At 33.4% G+C, this 22,299-nt stretch overlaps 2 protein-coding genes across 2 annotated transcripts in view; both read right to left on the bottom strand.

The window, feature by feature from the left end:
* LOC112029698 (DNA-directed RNA polymerase III subunit 2) overlaps nt 1-22,299 on the bottom strand; it is an 84,051-nt gene that overhangs the window by 57,927 nt on the left and 3,825 nt on the right. The window lies entirely within an intron of this gene.
* LOC112006014 (cytosolic sulfotransferase 15) lies at nt 17,172-18,795 on the bottom strand. Its single transcript, XM_024038327.2, has 2 exons — nt 18,556-18,795; nt 17,172-18,316 (listed from the first exon to the last, which is right to left on the bottom strand). The coding sequence occupies exons 1-2, from the start codon at nt 18,768-18,770 to the stop codon at nt 17,497-17,499; spliced, it is 1,035 nt and encodes a 344-aa protein (XP_023894095.2). The 5' UTR covers nt 18,771-18,795; the 3' UTR covers nt 17,172-17,496.

Raw genomic sequence — 22,299 nt, 5'->3', positions numbered from 1 at the left:
GTTTTTTCCAACAATTGGTGTCTCACATGAATCAAGTAAATACTTGTGTTGCTTCTGCTGTGCCTTTTGTATGAGATGCAGAACCAGTTTTTCCAACAATTGTGAATAACATTAAGCATCAATGGCCTATAATAGTGAATTTTTGGCCCTTTGAATAGGATCCCAAATTACATCAAACATGTAAATAAAGTAAATTCATAATGAGATTGCATCATATATGGAATATAATATAATCAAAGCTGAAATCCATCTAATAACATCAATCATGATCAATAGTCCAACAAAATCAATCAGCATTTAGTTAGCATTTAACAGTTGCAATTTGGTATTTCTGAAACCTTTTTTTGTTCCTCTACCCCAGATAAAGTATTTTGTTGTAGCATTTTCTTCTGTTTCCTAACTTCAGGTCTGAACTTACATTGCAGGTTGATACTGACACTTTAGAACATGTTGCACTACTTACACATGCTGTTGGAAATGGACCCCTTAGCCTATTTGGATGGAGGGGAAAAGGAAGGAAAGCGGGGTGGAATCCACTTCCCATGTTCTCCAAATATTAGAATCATGAGTGGATTTAATCTCAGCACCACCTACATTCAGCCTATACATGGTTTGGATGCTCTTACCACTCAAATTCACACTATTGTTACCCACTTTACTAATTGAGTTTGCAAAAAGCTTAACTACAATAGGGACTGTTGGGAAATTTAGACCCCGGTTGATAGAATTAATAAGTTTTAAACCCAAGTTGTTAATTAGATTTATTATGAATCAAACTTGTTAAAACAAACAAACATCAATATCATGTCAAAATCATGGTGCGAAAAAATAAATAAGACAAAATATGATAACCCAGGAAAACCAATGAAACCAACCAGTTTCAAAGTAAAAAACCTTCCCGAAAATCAATCCACTATAGTAAAGAGAAGTTTCAGATCTAGTACAAAACCTTTGTCTCTAGACTCTACAATCTCGTAGATGAACTCACAGCAGAAACCTTCTACCGTTTCAGAACCTCTGAACTCTTCAATATATGAACGCCACCCTTTGATGATGCACGAATCCCAGCACGTGACTAACCAATTGTGCAAATCCCAGTACGCGACTTAATCACCAACTAGAAAAAGAAGAAGGTTGGCTACAAAGTTCTTTACTTCATCAACAATGAAGATCAAGAAGCACTTGGTTACAAAACCCTAAGGCGCAAAAGACGCAGTAGCTTCTTTCAGAGAGAATAAGGCATCGGTCACCTTTTGCATATGTTCTCCTTGTATTCTTTTATGTGACGGCTTCTAAAATAAGCCTTATATAGGTCTAGGGTTGTGAGAAAAAAAACCTTACACAAATACAAAAGCTTGGCCCAAAAATCAGATCTGAAAATTCTGATTTTCGTAACCTCGATAGATAGCAGGTGTCGAGAAGGTGTCGAGGAGGTGTCGAGCTTTAATGAATCTCGACAGATACAGCTATCGAGGAGGTGTCGAGAAGGTGTCGAGGAGGCAGAAGATTTCTTGATCGATCCACCAGCTATCGAGAATGTGTCGAGATTGCAATAACAATCAACTGAAGAGCTCGATAGATAGCTAACTGTCGAGAGGTGTCGAGCAGCTGTCGAGCTATCTGTCCACAAGTGTCGAGCTATCTGTCCAACTTTAATGAACACCTTTTATTCACTTGTTTCTTGGTCCAGTCTTCATGGCTTTAATAATAGACTTGAACAACATGTTCTTTGAAGTATTAAACACATCCTAGATCTATCTAAATACAAGTAAAGTGCATTTTGTCAAAGGATTAGCCAACTACATAAAATATGTCCTTAACAATCTCTTCCTTTAGTAATCCATGACAAAACCACAACAAACAAATGAACAAATGAGAGAAGTCATAAATCACTCAACTCATATTCACTTGTTAAATACAATAAAATCTATCCTCACACAAACTCTTGAAAAACTTTGCAAGAAGAGAGTTTATGGCAAGTAGACTTTGACAACCTGTATTTCTGAAACACTTTAAACAAAACTCATCAAGGCATCTTAATGTGAAACAGAAATAATAGATTGCATACAAGTATAAGAAATATGTGTATAAAGATAGAAAAGAAACAACACATGTAAAGGTAAGTGAAGAAAACATACATCAACATATAAAGAAGATAAGTTTAATGTATGTAAACATGGTCACAAGACCTAAGGTATAAGAAGAAGAAAGTAAGCACTCCCCCTAACAAGATGAAACACATCTCCCCCTTACAAAGGAATGTATTTCTCCGTCTAACATGTAGAATCTTAAAGAAAGAAACCACCAAGTCTCCACAATTTCTCCCCCTTTTTGTCATGATTGACAAAGGGTACAAGAAGCTAGAAAGTGTCCACAATTCATATAAATGCATGAATGTAATGAAACAAGATGCTATGGATAACAAGATAATATAAGGATGCAAAACATGTGAAAAAACAAATCTCTCAACAAGAAAAATATTAAGCACATGGATCCTCAGAAACACACACACACACTAATCAAGTCTAACCAATTTTATTTTTCAAAAACAAGTCAAGACAATTTAGTGAGCATACGTTCGCACATGTAAACACTTGTAATGGCCAAATTATATTGTACCTACATATGTATCAAGAATAGCAAAGAATATTGCGTGTTGTGTGTGAAAAACATCACAAGATTGCATATGTGTCTACAAGTTATAACAATCTGAGATAGGAAAAAATAACTTTAACTCACACACAATCATAACTGTTTGATAGGGACTATCACCTTTGAGGTATATCCTATAACTCCCACATCTCCTAGAAAACACGCTTGCAATCATATTTAAAGCATTTTAATCTTTTTACTTTTTATTTTCTTTGCATATTTTCTTTTAAGCATATCATGCATGGGCATATATAAGAGAGAAAAGAAAGACCCAACATGTTAAGCATTAACATTACACTTTTACTATGCTGAAGCATACGGATGTCTTTGACACTGCACTTTTGCTATGCCGAAGCATACAGTGTCTATGACACTGCACTTTTGCTATGCCAAAGCATACAAGTGTCATATTATGATTGACAGGCAACAGTGGTGAGATGGTCATTTATGCATTTCTCTTAAAATTTTCTAGTCCTACTCGTCAAAAAGAGTGATATGAGTGTTAAGTTCATGAGATAACTTAATCTTACTCATCACAAACAAGAGCCACAAAGCTCACTTGCTTAGTTGTAAATAGAAATGCTCATCTAAGCTACAAAAGATACAAAGTTTACAAAATTTTGTTTCAATAGCCATCCAAGGTATACAAGTACCAATATACACAAACACACACTGTTTTTGTATTTTTCTGATTTTTCCTTTTTATTTTTATTTTGAAAACAAAATCAAATAAAAACTAAACAACCAAACAAAAACAAATAAACAACATGAATGCATGAAAGAAAAATGCATATGCATGAAGGCATGATAGAAAGATGCAGATGCATGAGAGCATGATTCCAAAAGCAAATAAGAAATCAAGCAAAGAGAGTCCTACTTTAGATAGAAAGAATCAAAGCAGAGGACAAATAGAAAAGACAATTAAGTCTTAGGCTCCTTTCTCACCCACACAGCAGGAGTCATTGGCCGTGAAGATGAAAAGGCACATGTCCTAGTATGTCTACTAAAGGACATAGAAGAATTAAAATTCTTCTGAATATGAGTTAAAAAGGTCAAAGATTTTAATAACTCTTCAAACAAAGGTGTAGGTTCTTGAGAGGAAACCTGTGACCGTTTGGACAATTGCTTATGAGGATACAACTTAAAGCAATTAGGACAAATGTGTCCAGAAACACCACAATGGTGACAAACATGAGGTCTAACAAAGGATTTAGAATTAGACAAATCAGTTTTGGATTTCATACCTTTATTACCTTTCTCAGATTGTGACACAAAGACAGTCCTTGATCCAGAAGCCATAGAAGAGGAGTGGCCGGAGGAAGCAGCATATCCTAAGCTAGTCTTATCAGAACTAGGCTTTTGAGCACTCAATACCTCATCAAGCTTTGCACTAGATATCCTCTCCATTTGAGTTCTAGCTTGACTAAGCTCAACCTTAAGATTCTTGACCTTCTCTTCTAATAAGGCGTTCTCCACAACAAGAGTCTCAACTAACCTTGTAGTCTCATCTAGTTTGACTAACATATCAGTTTTGTCATTTTTTACCTCATTAAGCTCTTTTCTACAAAGATGAGAAGTCTTTTTACATTTTATGAATTCAGTGCATAGTTTATCATAGGCTTCCTGAAAGGTCATCTTCTTAGGTACTTCATCATCAGAAGAATCTTTACCGTCACTAGCACTTTCCACAATCACCTTCTCGGTTGTGGCAGCAAAGGTCATGACGTGACAACATTCATCCACAAACTCATCAGAAGAGTCATCCTCAGTATCACTCTAGGTAGCAACCAACCATTTATCTTTTAACTCATTGGTCTTTTCCTTCAAGAGGTAGTTTGGACACTTTATCCTCATATGACCAAAACCTTTGCACTCATGGCATTGGATGAGGGGTTTCTCATTCTTGCGCTTCCTAGAGGATTTATATTTCCTAGGAGGTTTGCTCTTATCCTTTTTCCTAAACTGAAGAAGCTTGATAATCTCATCAATTATGAAGGTTAGATCCTCATCCTCATCTTCACTTTGATCTTCGTCTTCAGAGTCCTCAGTCTCTTCCTCTATACCCTTAAGAGCCAAGTTTTTGCTCTTTCCACCTTTTCCCATTGAGCCCAATCTCATCTCATAGGTTTGAAGGTTTCCTACAAGCTCAGTTAAAGGAATTTGATCAATGTCCTTTGCTTTCTTAATGGCAGTGATCTTGGCATGGAATCTTTCAGGTAAGGACCTAAGGATTTTTCTAACAATTTTGGATTCTGTGATACATTCTCCAAGATTAAAAGCAGAATTCACAATATCCTTGAGTTTAGCATAAAACTCATCAAAAGTCTCATCCTCTTCCATCCTTATTTCTTCAAAACTACTAGTGAGTTGTTGAAACTTCACAGTCTTTACTGCCTTGGTACCTTCATAGGTGGTCTCAAGAATGGTCCATGCTTCCTTGGCAACTTCTATGGATGATATCTTCTTAAATTCCTCATTTGTCACCCCACAAAACAGAGCATTCAAAGCCCCACTGTTGAAATTTACCGCTATGATTGTTACATCATCCCAATCCACCGAAGTTTCCTTTGGCTTAATCCAGCCAACTTCAACAGGTTGCCATACCTGTTCACCTAGGGCCTGCAAGAAAACTTTCATACAAACTTTCCAGTACGCATAATTAGTTCCATCAAATAAAGGAGGTACAAATAAAGATTGTCCTCTATCCATGACAACAGGGGTCAATGGATCACACTCAGGAAATTAATCTAATCAAAGTGAACCCGCTCTAATACCACTTGTTGGAAAATTTAGACCCCCGTTGATAGAATTAACAAGTTTTAAACTCAAATTGTTAATTAGATTTATTATAAATCAAACTTGTTAAAACAAACAAACATCAATATCATGTCAAAATCATGCAGCGAAAAAATAAATAAGACAAGATATGATGACCTAGGAAAACCAATGAAACCAACCAGTTTCACAGTAAAAAATCTAGGAGGAAACCTTCCCGAAAAGCAATCCACTATAGTAAAGAGAAGTTTCAGATCTAGTACAAAACCTTTGTCCCTAAACTCTACAATCCCCATAGATGAACTCACAGTAGAAACCTTATACCGCTTCAAAACCTCTGAACTCTTCAATATATGAACACCACCCTTTGATGATGCACAAATCCCAGTACGTGACTAACCAATTGCACGAATCCCAGTATGCGACTTAATCACCAACTAGAAGAAGAAGAATGTTGGCTGCAAAGTTTTTCACTTCATCAACAATGAAGATCAAGAAGCACTTGGTTATAAAACCCTAAGACGCAAAAGACGCAGTAGCTTCTTTCAGAGAGAATAAGGCATCAGTCATCTTTTGCATATGTTTTCTTTGTATTCTCTTACGTGACGGCCTCTAAAATAAGCCTTCTATAGAAACCCTACACAAACACAAAAGTTTAGTCCAAAAATCAGATCTGAAAATTCTGATTTCCGTAACCTCGATAGATAGCAGGTGTCGAGAAGGTGTCGAGCTTTAATGAATCTCGACAGACACAGCTATCGAGGAGGTGTCGAGAAGGTGTCGAGGAGACAGAAGATTTCTCGATCGATCCACCAGCTGTCAAAAAGGTGTCGAGATTGCGATAATAATCAACTGAAGAGCTCGATAGATAGTCAGCTGTCAAGAGGTGTCGAGCTATCTGTCCACAGGTGTCGAGCTATCTGTCCAGCTTTAATGAACACCTTTTCTTCACTTGTTTCTTGGTCCAATCTTCATGGGTTTAATACTAGACTTGAACAACATGTTCTTTGAAGTATTGAACATATCCTAGATCTATCCAAATACAAGTAAAGTTCGTTTTGTCAAAAGATTAGCCAATTACATAAAATATGTCCTTAACAGGGACAATCTCAATGTCAATTATGAACTCTAATGATCCTTTTATATTGAGACCAATTTTAGACCATTTGCCACCACATCAAAAGCACTCATTTACATGGTAATTCCCAAAGGAGAATGGATAGAAATGGAGCCTAACGAAATAATTCCTGAAGGAAAACAGTTTCAATGTGTCATAGGAGCTTCATCCCAAATTATAAGACTTGTTTTAGTCATAAGTTCTGCAATTTGTGAACCTTGTTTAATTCACAAGTTGAACTGCCTGTTACAATTATTGGTATTTGAAATCTTGAATGAGCTGTTCTCCCTCCTGGCAACAATAATGCAGCAATTCCAGATGATGCAACTGCAGTGACAATCTTTCCTTCTGAACGCAATCGGCATTTAATGGTTTTCCAAAGAAAAGTCTTCCCAACTCCTCCATGTCCATATACAAATAAGAAGTCACCTTTATTTCTCAAAACAAAAGCAATTACTACATCATATATATTCCTTTGATCAAAATTAAGACCATTAAAAAGATCAATATGTTCTACTGCCAAAGAATCTCTATCATAATCTAATTCTTCTTGTAATATTCTATTGTTACATTGTCTCAAAAGTAATGTGTTTGGATATGGTATTATTTGGCCTTCCACTTTTTATCAAAATTTGTTCTATATTACTAAGTGCGTAGTTCTGCAATTGGAAGTCATCAAGATGTAGATTGTCATAGCGTAAAACTCTCTCTAACGATGAAGAATGTCCTCAAATAATAGCCGCCAATTTGAAATCCATAATTTATAGGGGTTAAAAACTTCACAAAAAATCACCATTGTGACGAAAAGCTCATGAAGTTGTTTTCTTGAAGCCCAATGTGAATCATGATTTAAAGCTTCATGCCACTCTTTATCATCATTAAGCAAACCAAGCGCATAACATGCTGATTTGATATCTGAATATACAACATTATTTATTGTTCTTATTTCTTAAAGGATCGAGCTCTTTTAACAACATTTAATAGCATCCGTAAATAAAAACTTTCTCCACTCGCAGGATGAGCATAGTATATATGCCCTACACATCTTCCAGACTTCCTTAATCTCCATTCCTTGTCTCTTTTATGCCAAACCCATTTTGTTGGAAATTCAGAGTAAGTAAATTCCCTTGCTTCTTCATACAATTCATTTGCTTTCATCCACTCCGTAAATTTATTTTTTCTGATATCTGGTCTATCCATAACATTATGTAAATACTCAGTATCCTTAAAAACAACTGGCTATTCATTTTCAATATGGAAACTAAGTCTTTGAACAGCAAGCTGTCGATAGTGGATTTCAAACTCAAATATTCTTCAGCATGCCTCTATGGCAGACACATATCTACAATTTAAGTATCCCTTAACTTCATCCATGTCTGTCATATTTTGCATTCCAATAGAAGCATCAACATGTAAATTTTCTTCAAGAATCAAAGTTGCACGATCAGGTCACTCCATAAATTTATACCTGCGTTAATTATTAATTATTAGCAGTAAATAGTTGTAAAAAGAAAGAAAACGAAAGTCACTAAAATTTTCTTTTAATAGATTATACACCATTGTTAAGAAAAAGTGATGTTTACATTGTTGTTATCTTTTGCAACAAATAGTAGTGGTTTCCGGTTTTAATTTCTGAAAAGATGGGAGATAATTAAAACATAAGAAGTAGTACAATCATTGACTAGGTCTATAGTTATTAGTTCTGAATAAAAATGATTGTGAATAATAAATCTAATTAAAAGTGATGTTATTTTATCATGACAAGTTTCTCGATAAACTTTATGAGAACCATTACGTAACTAGCATAAAGTTGTTTTCACAAAGCACAGTTTGCACTGTTCTCTCACCACAGGGGCGGAGTCAGAAATTTTGTTTTGGGAGGCCAAGTTGTAGAACTAATATATTTATCAAGATAACTCCATGCACACATATATATACACACACACACACACATTTTTTATCTAATAAGTTATATCTATACACACACACACACACACCCAACGACAACAACAACAAAGCTTAGTATTTTCAATCAAAATTATATTTGATGGCAATCTTTCATAAAATAAAATTCATTTTTACCATTTTCATAGTGAAATTCTTAAAAAGTATTATCTTCAATAAAAATTATCAAATTTTATACTAAAGTAAGTAAAAAAAATTATTTCAATTGAACAAATGCAATTTTCAAAAGCTAATCCAAAGCTTGGAGGAATAAATTAAGTTCCGAACATATTTGAAACTATCTTGCTCTAACCCATTATGTGGCAACTAAAGAGACATTTCATGTGTTATTTTAGTGACAATATTTTTTTCTAATGGGTCAGTAACTTGTTAATCGCCACATAATGGGTTGAAAGAGATAGATTCAAACATGTTTAGTACCATATTTTATCAAATATTTTACAAATAAAAGAGCACATTTTACATTAAAAAATAGAAATTGAGAAAAATAAAGTTATATCTTTATAACTATTAGACCCTTTTTTTTTAAGACCATCATTGGATTGATTCAAATATATTTGGGGGGGGGGGGGGGGGGTGGGGGGGGGGGACTCTTATTTTCAATGATGGAAATGTTGTGCGATTAGGTAATGATCCCATGATTTGATTTTTACCTAAATACAAAACCTCTAATGAGTGATCTACTCACCCGATCAAGTTATAACTAAAATCATGAAGCTGTCCGCTGAGATAGTTCCCCCTAAGAGACAATGTTTTCAAATTACACATACCACCAAAGGTTTTTGGTATCTCGCCTTCAAACTCATTATTACTAAGATAGAGAAAAGCAAGAGAGCTTATTTTGCTAAAAGCATCTAGAATTAAACCTTGAAATTGGTTACTATCGAGATAAAGTTCAACAACACTAGTGTTGGAGTTGAACAACCACTCCAGTACTGAAGAGGAAGAAGTGAGATTATTATGAGAGAGATCGAGGAAATCAAGAGAAGTAGAAGAATTGACAAGGGGAATAGAGAAAATATTCGGAAGATTACAAAAGTACAAGGATGTCAAGTGCAGCAGTTTATTCACAACATGGAGCCAATTATTGACTTTGCTCAGGTTAACGGCACTCATGTCAAGGTATTCTAATGAAGAAAGTTGAGGGAGCCACTCTAAGTTTTCAGGTTTATTAAATTTATTCCGGCCAAGATTAAGGTACTGCAAGTTGGAAAGGTTCTCAAGCTGAAAAGGTATATTTCTTCTCAAAATAAGCATCATGAAGGTCAAGGTGTATTAAGTAGGAGAGAGAACCAATAAATTTTGGGATTTGGTTGTAATTAAAATCATTGTAGCGTATGTCCAAATAAGTCAAATATTTCAACTCAATCAAGGAACGATTAAGTTTACCTCGCAAAGGCCTTGGGAGAATGGACAAGGTATTGAGATTGAGCATGATGACGTGGCCTGTTTGGTTGCTACACCAGACCCACTTCATGTGCAACAATCTTGATTGGAGCTCCAAGAAGAAAGAAGGCCATAATCATCAATAAGATCTTGTTTAATCTTGAGAAGGACTTGTCTCTCATGTTCTTTGCAGCCAAGGTGAGTATCTGCTAACCCCAAATAATTTGCAATAGTTGGTTTCATGCACATCAAATGAGCAATGTTTACAAGAATGATTTTATTTGCCTCAATTATTTATACATGCATTAAGTAGAAATTATTAGAAGTAACTAGCAGAAAAAATAAATAAATAAAAATAAAAATAAAAAAAGAAGGAAGAAAGAAGACGAAAGTCACTGGAAATTTCTTTTAAGCTTTAATAGATTAGATAATAGACACCATTTTTAAGAAAAAGTGTTTGTTTAACTATGAGTCCGAATTTCGTGGTCTGATGCAGTGGTTGCCGGTTTTATTTTCTGGAAAGATGGATATTGTAAAGTTGTAATTTACAACTATTTTATGTCGGCTTTAATTCTGTGCCAAATTTAATTGTAAATTTCTTCAATCATATTTTCCTGTATTTATGTGAGCTTCTAATTGTAAGGGATGAGTATGAGAAAGTTTGAAGACTCAAGCTCAAAAGGATGAAGAAATGGATTTCACGAGTGTCTCGCGAGAAGCTTACATGCAAAAGAGCCATGTGTAGAGCATATGACTGGAAACTGAAGAGTCATGCTAGGCAGGAGATTTTCACGAGTGTCTTGTGGGTAAGGCCAACCCGTGAAGGACTCGCGAAACTCTCTGTTTGGCAAAAAGTGAGATTTTGCTTTACCAAGTCTTTACCCTCACTATATATACCCTCATTACCCATAAATTGTAAAGAGTGTTTTTCAAAAAGAAAACCCTAGAAAATACACTTGAGAGTTAGAGATTGTTATACCCACAATCATCTACACATTTCCTTATGGTTTTCCTCAACTCCTACCTCTCCATCTCTACATCCTTAAGAGGTTGATAGCTCAAACACTTACCACGCTCATTCTAAGTGTCAAGTGAGATTTTGGTGCTGTTAGAAAGTATTGGAATGAACCATTCATTGGCAAATGCAATCGGGCTGCATTGCGGGATCTAGAAAGTTAGAGAAGACAAGGCTCCGAGAAGTCAGTTGGTAGCAGAAGCTTGGAGGGTTTAAGTACATGGGGTAGACTAGGTTTGGAGGGTCTTTTGTTATTCATGTACTCCAACTTTATTCTCTAGTGGATCAATTTCGACTTCGAGGGTAGCGGAGAGGTTTTTCGTCGAGTTTTTCAGTTTCCTCTTTGATAACACATCTCAGTGTTATCTTATGTTTGCATCTTTCTTTCCTACTCTTAAGCTTTCCTTTTATTGTTGATAATGGATTAATATGGCTTAGGGTAGTGTTATTGGTTGTTTGCGCTCATTTACTATTATTCCGCACTTAGTTTAAGTTAGAATAAAACCAATCTAGCCATAATTTTTAATTGGGGGTCTGAACAAGCTCTTGTGCATTTACACAAATCCAATCTTTCAGATATAAATGCATATAAGACGCTCCAATATTACAATAAAGTATTAAAAAAATAAATAATTAAATAAATCCTTGAACCAATCAGATTTCTGCTCTTGCACCAATCTTTAGTTTAGTCACTGATTCCTCCCTCTAAACTTAAAAGTCCAAACCTTGTATGCTCAGTCCACAATGGTCAATAGCGATGGATAGCCAACAAGGCAAGTAAAAAACATAGGCACCAGTCTTTGTTTAATCACTGATGTCTCCCTCTAAACTCTTGTATCTTCCCAGAAGGTAGCACATGCATATATAGACTTCACTTGGTTGTTTTGGTTGGTTTATGCAATTTTGGTCCCATGCCTCTTTTTTACTATAACCTTGGTCTTAGACGGTATTCTTTTTTTATTATTAATATTATTATCTACTTCATTGTTCAATTTTAATTATATTATTGAAGTGTTTTTGCAATTCTCTAATTTGCATATAACTTTTTTGGCCATAGTAATCAGTAAGGTCTTGTTTAATCTTGAGAAGAGCTTGTCCCTCGTGCTCTTTGCAGCCAGGGTAAGTATCTGCTAACCCCAAATTATTTCCAGTATTTGGTTTCATGCTCAACAAAAGGAGAATTAAAGTGAGGAGAAATTGGAGGGTTTCGGTTTGCTCTTCGATAACACATCATGTGTTATCCGTGTGTTTGCATCTTCCTTCCCTTTATCTTTGCCATTTATTTTCTGTTGTAGATGTGTTTATATTTGGCTTAGATTGTTTATCAATTCTGTGTTTGGCTTATGTTCATATTCCGCACATTTATTGTTTGATAATAAGCTTGAATTGATAATGTATAATTTGGGGTCTAAACATTCAAGGGTGTTTCATACCCATTTTGAACTTTCAGTTGTTATCAAACAAATAAATAGTAATAAGTATTACATTACAACATCTTTTATACCTTGTAATACCTATTCCTATTAGTATATAATTACCGCTACAATCTATCAAACGTGCCCTAAGAGTTGGAGATGTGCTAGATGGCACATGTGTAAAGGCATGCTTCCGTATAAGTGATTAGATTGAAGGATAAGGACAACTAATTTTGGATTGTTGGTCCCTAACTTCATCAGTATTTGTCCTGAAAAATTATTGTGTCCAAAATTAATAAATATCAACTTTGAGCAATTCTCCAAAGATGAAGGAAGTTCCTCACTAAAATTATTATTGCCTAAATCCAGTGTTTCAATCTTAAGTAGAGAGCCCATTGAGCCTAGGAATATTTCCCATGAAAATGATTGTTTGCCAAATTATGAATTTTTAGTCCATCAAGATGCATCCAATAATCAGGAAGCCGTCCTAATGATCGGTTATTAGAGAGAACTAAAAAGCTCAAATTCCCAGTATCAGCTTCACATAGGGATGACACTGGCTTTGAAAACAAATTCTTTGAAAGATCCAAATGTGTTGTTTTAAACAAAAATATTGGAATTTCACCTTCTAGTTTATTTGAACTCAAGTCTTTCACAAAGTATAATGAGAACTCCAATGATAAATATGGGATATTGCCACTGATTTGGTTCTATGACATTCAACAATAATAAATGATAAGAAAAATTCCAATATAAATTGGAAATTGGAAAGAGTATTTGAAATGCCAGAGTTAGAAATATCAAGTCAATAGTTATTATTATTATTATTATTATTATTATTATTATTATAGCTTGAAGTCATTTTGGGAATTGAGGGCCTAGTTGGCAAGACAGAGACCATAAATTTATCACGTGAGAGAAAAAAAAATTTGCTTTTAATGCTGCTTCATTCCCCCTTTCATTCAGCATACATACTTGTTAGTTGTTACCAAGGGTTGAAAATCTGTCAATAATTAGTATTGATGATGCGAAAAATCACCAAGTTGAGGACCTCGTCTTATTGGATGGGGACGATACCATAGTTGGTCGTGTCTCTGGTGAAAACCTAAAAGAAAGCTTGGGAAAGAAGTGTAATACACTGGTGTGATGTTGGCCAAAAACGCTCCGATACTTAAGTTAGAAAGGGGAGAAAACTGTCTAGAGAAAAAATGACTTGGAGTGATTTTTTGGTGAATATTTGTGTGTACCTTTGAATTATGTTATTCCTCTCTTTTATAGTTGTTTCCTATCTTAATGGGTAATGAATCTCAACATTTATGGGCAACGGCTAGTGTGTCATCAATGGGAGCTCTGAAGTACACAGCTCACTTGTTACCGTTGCTCTGTCCGTTACGTTTCATTATCAAAGCGCACAATAAATGTGTAACGCCTGCTTGGGTCGTCATTAATGGGAATGACGATCCCGTGTTATTTTTTGACTCATCAAGTATCATACTTGAATCAATTGCAAATTAATAAATTTTTTTTTTTTAATTTATCACCTAAAAAAAATTCCTGACATCCTCCTAGGGCAATAATAACCAACACAAGTTCATGCTGAAATCAAAATTTGTGATGCATGCAACATAACTGAAGGTTGCTTATTAAAATAATTGCACAAGTAAGAAACTTAAGACTTAACGCATTCTTGATAGAATGCTATAGAGAATTTTTGAATTTGAATGTGACTAAGGAGTATATTGTATTATTGCAAAATGTCTTACGCCAAAGACAAAAACTGAACTCGGTTCAAATTAAAAAGTCAAGTTATAGGAAGATGCTATTTTCACACTAAAAAGTTATGAATAATGCTAGGATCACAATTTTTACCATAACTTTTGTTATAACTTACTCACATGGCAAGTCATGGATGGTAGAGTTATGAACTCACCACTTTTACTCAACTATTTTACTCCACTACTCACAATTTGCCATCATAAATAAGGTGTAAAAGTTGTGATTCTATCATTTTCCAAAAGTTATAGAAGATATAAGTTTTCACATTGTATTCTCTTCTCAAAATGTTTTTCTTTATGCAAGAATAGAGTCTATAGCACAAAATTTGCCAAAAACTTTAACACTAGGATTGGGATGATGTGGTAAATAACAAATTGATGTTGGTAATGAATTTACATAAGAATTAATACAAATTTTTCAACTCAACTGTTGTAAAAAAAAAATTATAAAATATTTTATTATATAGGCATTGCTCATACAGCCCTAAGAGAGAGTAAATGTGAAATTCAAGCAATGGCTCATTATAATTTCGTTTTTGGACACAAAAGAAGGGGAATATGCCTCACCAATTGTGTTGCGTCTCAAGGTTTTGGACATAAAATGCTGATTGTACATGGCTGTTAAAAGACTGTTGTCATGTGGGCCTTGGTGATCCATTACTCAATGATCCATCTATCTGAAATAATAGTTATGGAGCCCATTTCATCATCTATTTCAAATTTGGTCCCTTAAAGCCCAAGCCATTCAAGACTATCTGACTTCGGCCCTATTTAGCTGTAGTTTCTGTGGGCTCTTGAAAGATAAATAGCTGCCGCAGAGTGCTTACTCACAGACATTACAACAGGGGCGGCGCTATAGCTTAATCAGGCGGTTCAAAAGAACCCCCTGACTTCAAAAAAAATTAATTTTATATATGTAAAAAAAAAAAAAAATTGTTAGTTTAATATTTTAATTTATTCTTAAAAATATTTTTTTGTACACCCTGACTTAAATCTTGCACATCCTTATTACAAATATTTTCGACTCTAAGTGTAAAGAGTACGTGTTTGTGAATTGTAAGTGTAATTCTTTTTTATAAATTTATATTATATATGTGTGAATGTGTCTAATATTGATTGTGTATATTACTTTTTGTTATAATGTTATTTGTGTAAATTATGATGTATGTGATTGTTTGTGTGTACAATATAAATATAATATAACTTTATAATAGAGAGGGTTTTTTTACATGTAGTATTGTTATCGTATTATAATAACTTTTGTTATAAAGTAAGTAAAATTCAAGAAAAAAATTGTAAAGTTAGTGATTGTTCAAGCATTTGATTGGTAAAGTAGGCACGTAGTGTATAATTTTATGTGTGAATACGTGTGGTTGTGTGCGTTAATAATTAATACAGAACCAATGAATTGAGATTAGTTATTTAGTCTAAAATATTTTTATAAAAACAAAGTCAAATAGATAATAACAATTGTATAAAAAAAATGTTTGATAAACTTAACAAAATAAAATGGTCATAGGCTCATAACTATCCACATTGGCAATAAATACTCGTAATGAACTATCTTGTAACATTCAAAATTTAAAATCTTGTAGAATAAAATTATAAAACTTCACATATTGTAATAATTATTATTTTTTGTCGATAACTCGACATATTTAAGATATCTTTTTATTAAAAAAATTTAATGAACCCCCTAAACAAAATTTCTGGAGCCTCCACTGCATTACAACCCACTTGATTCTAATTTTATTTGAATTTTGGAGGGAGGAAAGTTTAGTGTGGTGACATGATATAGTAGTTATACCCATCATAATATTCGTTATGTTTAAGCCTAGCTATCCGAGCTTGTGAGATTAAATGTATAACATGATCTTCACCTTTCTGTCTTACATTGTAAAGGAAGAGAAATTAACAGTGCAAATAGCACAAGCTGAGCACATGTATGGGTTGCCCTAAGACAACAATTTTGAACGACAAACAAGAATTACCTAACTTCCTCCATGACTATGGATAATTGCTCCACCATACTATGGGACAAATATAGTTTACCAAGTGTATCGCCTCACCCTTCTTAAACAAGTTTTTGTTTCATACACATTAATTTGTCTTTTTTAATAAGTTTCTTTTTATTCATATTGAATACAAATAATTTTTTTATGCAAATTGAATACAAATCCTTTGTCCTATTTTGAGTGTTCTATTTTATATTTTACCAATTGCAATTTGTCACACGTGCCTTTTTATTTCTTAATAAAACAATCAAAATTAAAAATGGAAAAAAAAAATCAAATACATATCATACTACAATTGATAGAACATACATAAAGTAGATATCTTAGAGTGGGGCATAGAAGTTCTATTCCTTTATATTTACATCAAATACATAAATTATCTTTTGGTATTACAAAGTGTGTACTCATATTTACCATCAAAAAAGGGAATTGTATGTCTAACTGTTAGATATACACACATGAATGAAGTTTCATAGTGACTATTACTCCATGAAAGCAAATCAAGAAAGTAATAGTTGTACTTTTTCATAGCAAACCTACTCAAATATGGCAATGGGAACTTAGATACAATTTTTTAAATGTTATATTTTAGGTTCTCTAATTAAATTTAATCATTTGTCCGGTTACATTGACTAATAAATGATATGGTTGAATTTTTTTTTTTTTTCAAAAAGATGTGCTACATTGACTTATATAAACACATCTTTAAACTTAATTGAAAAATCTAAAAAATAGTATTTAAAAAACTGCATGTACCCAAGTTTTATCTTTTTGTAACAAGTCAATGAATTCAAGCAAATCTTTTTGAGAAAATGCTCTCAATGAATTCAAACAAATCTTAGATTAAGTACTTTTTTTTAAGAAGAAATTAAGTACTTAGTGTGTAATTACGCTAATAACTATAAATAATATTATTATATTAATGATAACAATGATTTCCGGATAAATAACAATCTTTAGACATCATTTGAGTTGCCAAAAACTAAAATTTCATTAATAATAACATGCTAATGAAATAACTTGCACAAACTAACAAAAGAGAAAGACCTTACAACATTAAGAAACCAAATTTGTTTGGATTACGGCACATTAATTTAACATGTGAATTTAGTTGAACAAGATCTCCACCTTTCTACCTACATGGGAAAGGAGAAGTTGTACACAAAACAATGCAAACAGCACCGATATTGCTTATGCTAGAATGAAAATCCTATCTCAATTTTAATATTCTACTTTATACTCTATTGTAGCATGCCAAACTTTAATTACTTTTTGAAAAAAATATATATATGTATGGCAGACTACAATCAGTGGAGTATATATATATATATATATATAAAGTAGAACACTAATAATAGAAGAAAGGACTTTATTCGTTATCCTAAGAGAACACTTTAAATGACAAACCAGAACCACCTAACTTTTCCTCCACAACCATAGTCAATTGCTCCACCATTCTTGGTGTCAGATAGTTAGCCCAGTCTCCCACCTCACCCTTCCTAAACAAGGTTTTGTTTTCAAAGTACTTAATAGACTTGCCAGCCTTGTTTACCTCCAACTCCTTCATATTCTCAAAACTACAAAGTTTTGCTATCTTTTCAACATCACCAGCTCTCTCCTCCTCCAAAGAAAATGGGAACCCCAGAAACTCTGCTAGCTTTTTCAAGTGAAAAGTGACATCTTCTTTCAGGTCCTCATACTTCAAGAACAACACCATGTGAGGTCTCTCTATGCTCTCCTTCCAGTACCCCAACATATGGTCCCAAAAGGGACCAAATCCAATTACGCCCTTACAATACATTTCAAAGGCTTCATCTAGTGACATTGGAGCTTTAGATCCAGGATCAACTTTGTTAAGAAAATGCCATGAGGAGATGAAAGTGTCAAAAGGGTTTCGACAAATATAAACAACCCGGCAACCAGACTTCTTGATTGAAGTAGGCAAGGAAGGAAATGGAAGATGGGTGCCAAAAAGTCTAGGGTGTGGAAGGTTGGAGAGATCAGGAAGTTGGCGGTTGGCATAGAGCTTGTACTCAAAGAAAGGTACAAGATCATGAGGGTTTGAAGTAAGCAAAGGATGATTATTTTCCAAAGCAAAACGCTTACGATTCACAATAGCAAAAGCCAAAGCTTTTAACCATGTGGTGCCTGATTTTGGAATGGTGGCTAATACAACATCATTGTCACTTGCTTGGAAGTGCCTTTGGAATGAGACTATGGATTGGATTTCAATTGCTTGGCATGAAGTTGGCGGTTGGCATAGAGCTTGTACTCAAAGAAAGGTACAAGATCATGAGGGTTTGAAGTAAGCAAAGGATGATTATTTTCCAAAGCAAAACGCTTACGATTCACAATAGCAAAAGCCAAAGCTTTTAACCATGTGGTGCCTGATTTTGGAATGGTGGCTAATACAACATCATTGTCACTTGCTTGGAAGTGCCTTTGGAATGAGACTATGGATTGGATTTCAATTGCTTGGCACCAAAACGCTTGGTACTTGTAGAGATGAGAGGTTCTCCACCCTTTTTCTTTGGGAAGAGAAAGAAGTAGTTCCTTGCATTCATGGCTTAGTTCTTCTTCTTCTCCTCCATTACTTGATTGGTTTTTTGGGTAATGAGTGATAGTCATTGAAGTAGTATTGATAGAAATTGGCATGAAAATTAGGTCATATAAGGCCACTTATTTATAGTTGAACTTGTTCATCTTTTTGTACTAGAAGGGTTTGGATATATTGTACACGTTACGCACATGCATCACAAAAACTATATTGTGGGCTTACAACTAGTGATGCTTCTCGTGCCATTTTTGGCATGTTTTGGTTACCTTGTTAAGTTTTCTAATTCCTTACGTCTGCCTAGCTAAGTTGGGCGTTTCTTTTTTGATAGTGACTGAATTGAAATCCTTTGCCCCCACAGCTAGCTAGTGCTATGCATTTTCCATGAGGAAAATACCTTTTTATTCTAACAAATCTTTTGTACTGTAAAATTCATGCACCCGACAAATATCTTTACCTTAAAAAAATATAGATTTTATTGCCACTGTGTGGATCTTTGCTTGCTTAACAATCGCTTCTTCTAAACTTTGCAAAAATGGGAGTTTTGTGCAGTAGATCTAACATACTTTTGTATCATCAAAATAGTTAAGAATTTAACCGCAAATATAATATTGGCAAAAATTTGAAAAATACTCAATGTAGTAGTTTGGAATAATTGCAAAAACAAACCCTTGCAATTTCAACTCTTCTTCATAATTCTTTGAGATTTTCACATCCACCAAATTGCTTTCAAAAAACAGAAAATCTCATAAAATTATAAGGAAGAATTGAAATCCTAAAAAGTATTATGGTCCCAAATCACATTTGGCATCACTTCCCAAGTGAATTATAGCAAAAGACAAATCTTCTGCATGCCTAGAAAACATAAAAGGGCAACCGACATGGTTTCACTGTCAAAATTGTGGACAGACAAAGAACATAAGCACAATTACACAACACATCACACATACACACACAAAAAATGTACTTTTCTCAATCACTGCCGATGCATTTAGGTTTGTGTCTTTAAAAAGGTACATTAATTTGTGTGGGACCTTCTACACATGGTTTCCCACGTGGGACTATAGTTTTATGAAGTGATATCTCAGGCGCCAAGCGTGTGGGGCCCGTCTGCTTAAGAAAGGCAGGTCTCATACGCCAAGTGAATAAGAGTTTTAATCATAGTTTTATTTCCTTTGTGCTATTTGAAGTCCATATGTAGTTGTCTAGATTTGTAGGCATAAGTTGTCGACTTGTCGGTCTTTATTGTTGTGACTTTTGAGTTTTAATTTTAAGTTAATTTTAATAAAATAAAATAAATAAATCTGATTCTCAAGGTAGTGTCAAAATCACTCACTTTTTATTGATGAGGAAAAAGTTTTTTTTTTTTTTTTTTTTTTTCGATCGAAAATTATGAAATGTCAAACTCACGTGTCAACGTTGTATTTTATTTCAACAAAGGTTGGCTCCTTATTTTAGTGTTGCATTTTGTGACATCTTGACTATGAAACTTTATTTTCTTATAAAAGTGGTAGAGCGATCAAGAATTATTTAAAATGAATTTAAAAGAATATTGAGGTTAATTAACTCTGATACTTTTCTTGAACACAATTTACTCTAATTCAAATGATAACTCCTATTTACAATAAAATAGATTTAAGGTGAAGCTAGCATTGAGTTAAATAAAACTTCTGGTAGTACATCTTGCTTAAAATCCATACCTACATGCATAAACACTTCTGTCTGTATTGTCACACATATTAATTTTTTTCCATTTCTAGTATTTGACAATTGAGCAAAATATAAATAAGAAGTGTCTGCAAGAAATGTACTTAGAAAATAGTATTCAAATAAATTTTTTATAATATCATACAAATATGAAATGTGTACAAAAGACGTACTTAGAAAGATTGTAACTATTTTTTTTTTTTTAATTTTGTAATTAATAACTATGAGACTCTCTCAATAATATTTTTAATAAAAACTAATATTGACATACTTGTAACATTTTTGTGTACATGGCATGCCCCATATCCTCCACTTTTCAATTATTATATTGATTTTTCTTTTAATTTGATCCCTAATAAAACATAACCTAAGAAAAGAAGGGTAAATTTTGCTTCTTTCTTCCTTAAACTCCCCAACTCCCTAAGTTCAAGTTGACAATAAAAGAGAATGAAAAAGAAAAGAATTACAATATCAAAAATTATTTAACCTCTTTAGCTAAATATATTCAATAGAATAATTATAACCATAAATTATAATAAGGTGTTATCTTATCAAAATTCATAAGGCCTCAGCCATTTTTACATATTTATTATAATACTTAACCGATACAAAACGGTTGAATAGATTTATAAATAGTATGTCTTCCAAGTTAAATTAAACTTTTTCGTATGCATTTGTGTTATAACTGCTCTATCCCCTCTCCTTTGTGTGTTGCATATCTTCTTTTCTTTTCTTTTTTAATAATAATAATAATAATAACTTACATATTTAATCGTACTTACAAAGTGAATGAATAGCATCACATGCGTACGTAGGGGGAAAACTATATGTATTTTACATAATTTCCTTGTACAAGAACCCTTAATAAATCTAAGAAATGTTTTAAACAAAAATTAGTGAGGGACTATCGATATTGATGGGATAGAGCTCCATTACAGTTTATCTGAAATAGAATATTAACCAAAGAATATCACAAATTCATCAGGAAAATTATATATAGTGGTTCTTTTGCAAATTCAAAGCGCAATTATCATTGAATTTTTCATATATATAGAATTTACAATACTTGATGTCAGAGTAAATTACTCTAGGTTGACGTATTTCTTTTTAATTTGGTACTGAGTCGATTTCAAAATAAATTTTATTTTTCCTAATGAATTATAATCCTTTTTTTTTTTCCTTCGTATGAATCACACTTGTTGAAATCTTTAGTTTTAGTCATACAACTGAATTATATGTTTTGCCATTTTTGTGGAACTTATCTGTAATTGATAATTGATATTGATATTGATAATGATAATGACCCTTTACCTAGTTTTTAATTCAATAATTCCAAAAGTTCCGAGTTGGCTTAAAATGTATGATCCACAATACGTTTACCAAAAAAATCAAGACTATGAATTCGCAACTCTGTCACTGGCCCATAGTCTTCCTTGGGGGACTTCTAATGCTATTTTAACTTCATGAAATGTTGTGAAAATATAGAGTGGAAAACGTTCTTTTGCATTGATTTACCCGGTAAATAAATACCTATAAAACAAATTAGGTCGATACAAAGACATAAATGGTAAATAAATACCTACAAAACAAATAATGTCTCCACCTTTGCCTCAATTTACCTTTCTTTTGTTGATTTTTTCAAAAAATACGTTTACCAAAAAAATCAAGACTATGAATTCGCAACTCTGTCACTGGCCCATAGTCTTCCTTGGGGGACTTCTAATGCTATTTTAACTTCATGAAATGTTGTGAAAATATAGAGTGGAAAACGTTCTTTTGCATTGATTTACCCGGTAAATAAATACCTATAAAACAAATTAGGTCGATACAAAGACATAAATGGTAAATAAATACCTACAAAACAAATAATGTCTCCACCTTTGCCTCAATTTACCTTTCTTTTGTTGATTTTTTCAAAAAATA

Source organism: Quercus suber, unplaced genomic scaffold, assembly GCF_002906115.3.
Source record: "Quercus suber isolate HL8 unplaced genomic scaffold, Cork oak 2.0 scaffold_163, whole genome shotgun sequence".
NCBI lineage: Eukaryota > Viridiplantae > Streptophyta > Magnoliopsida > Fagales > Fagaceae > Quercus > Quercus suber.
This window is presented reverse-complemented; position numbering and strand designations above follow the sequence as displayed.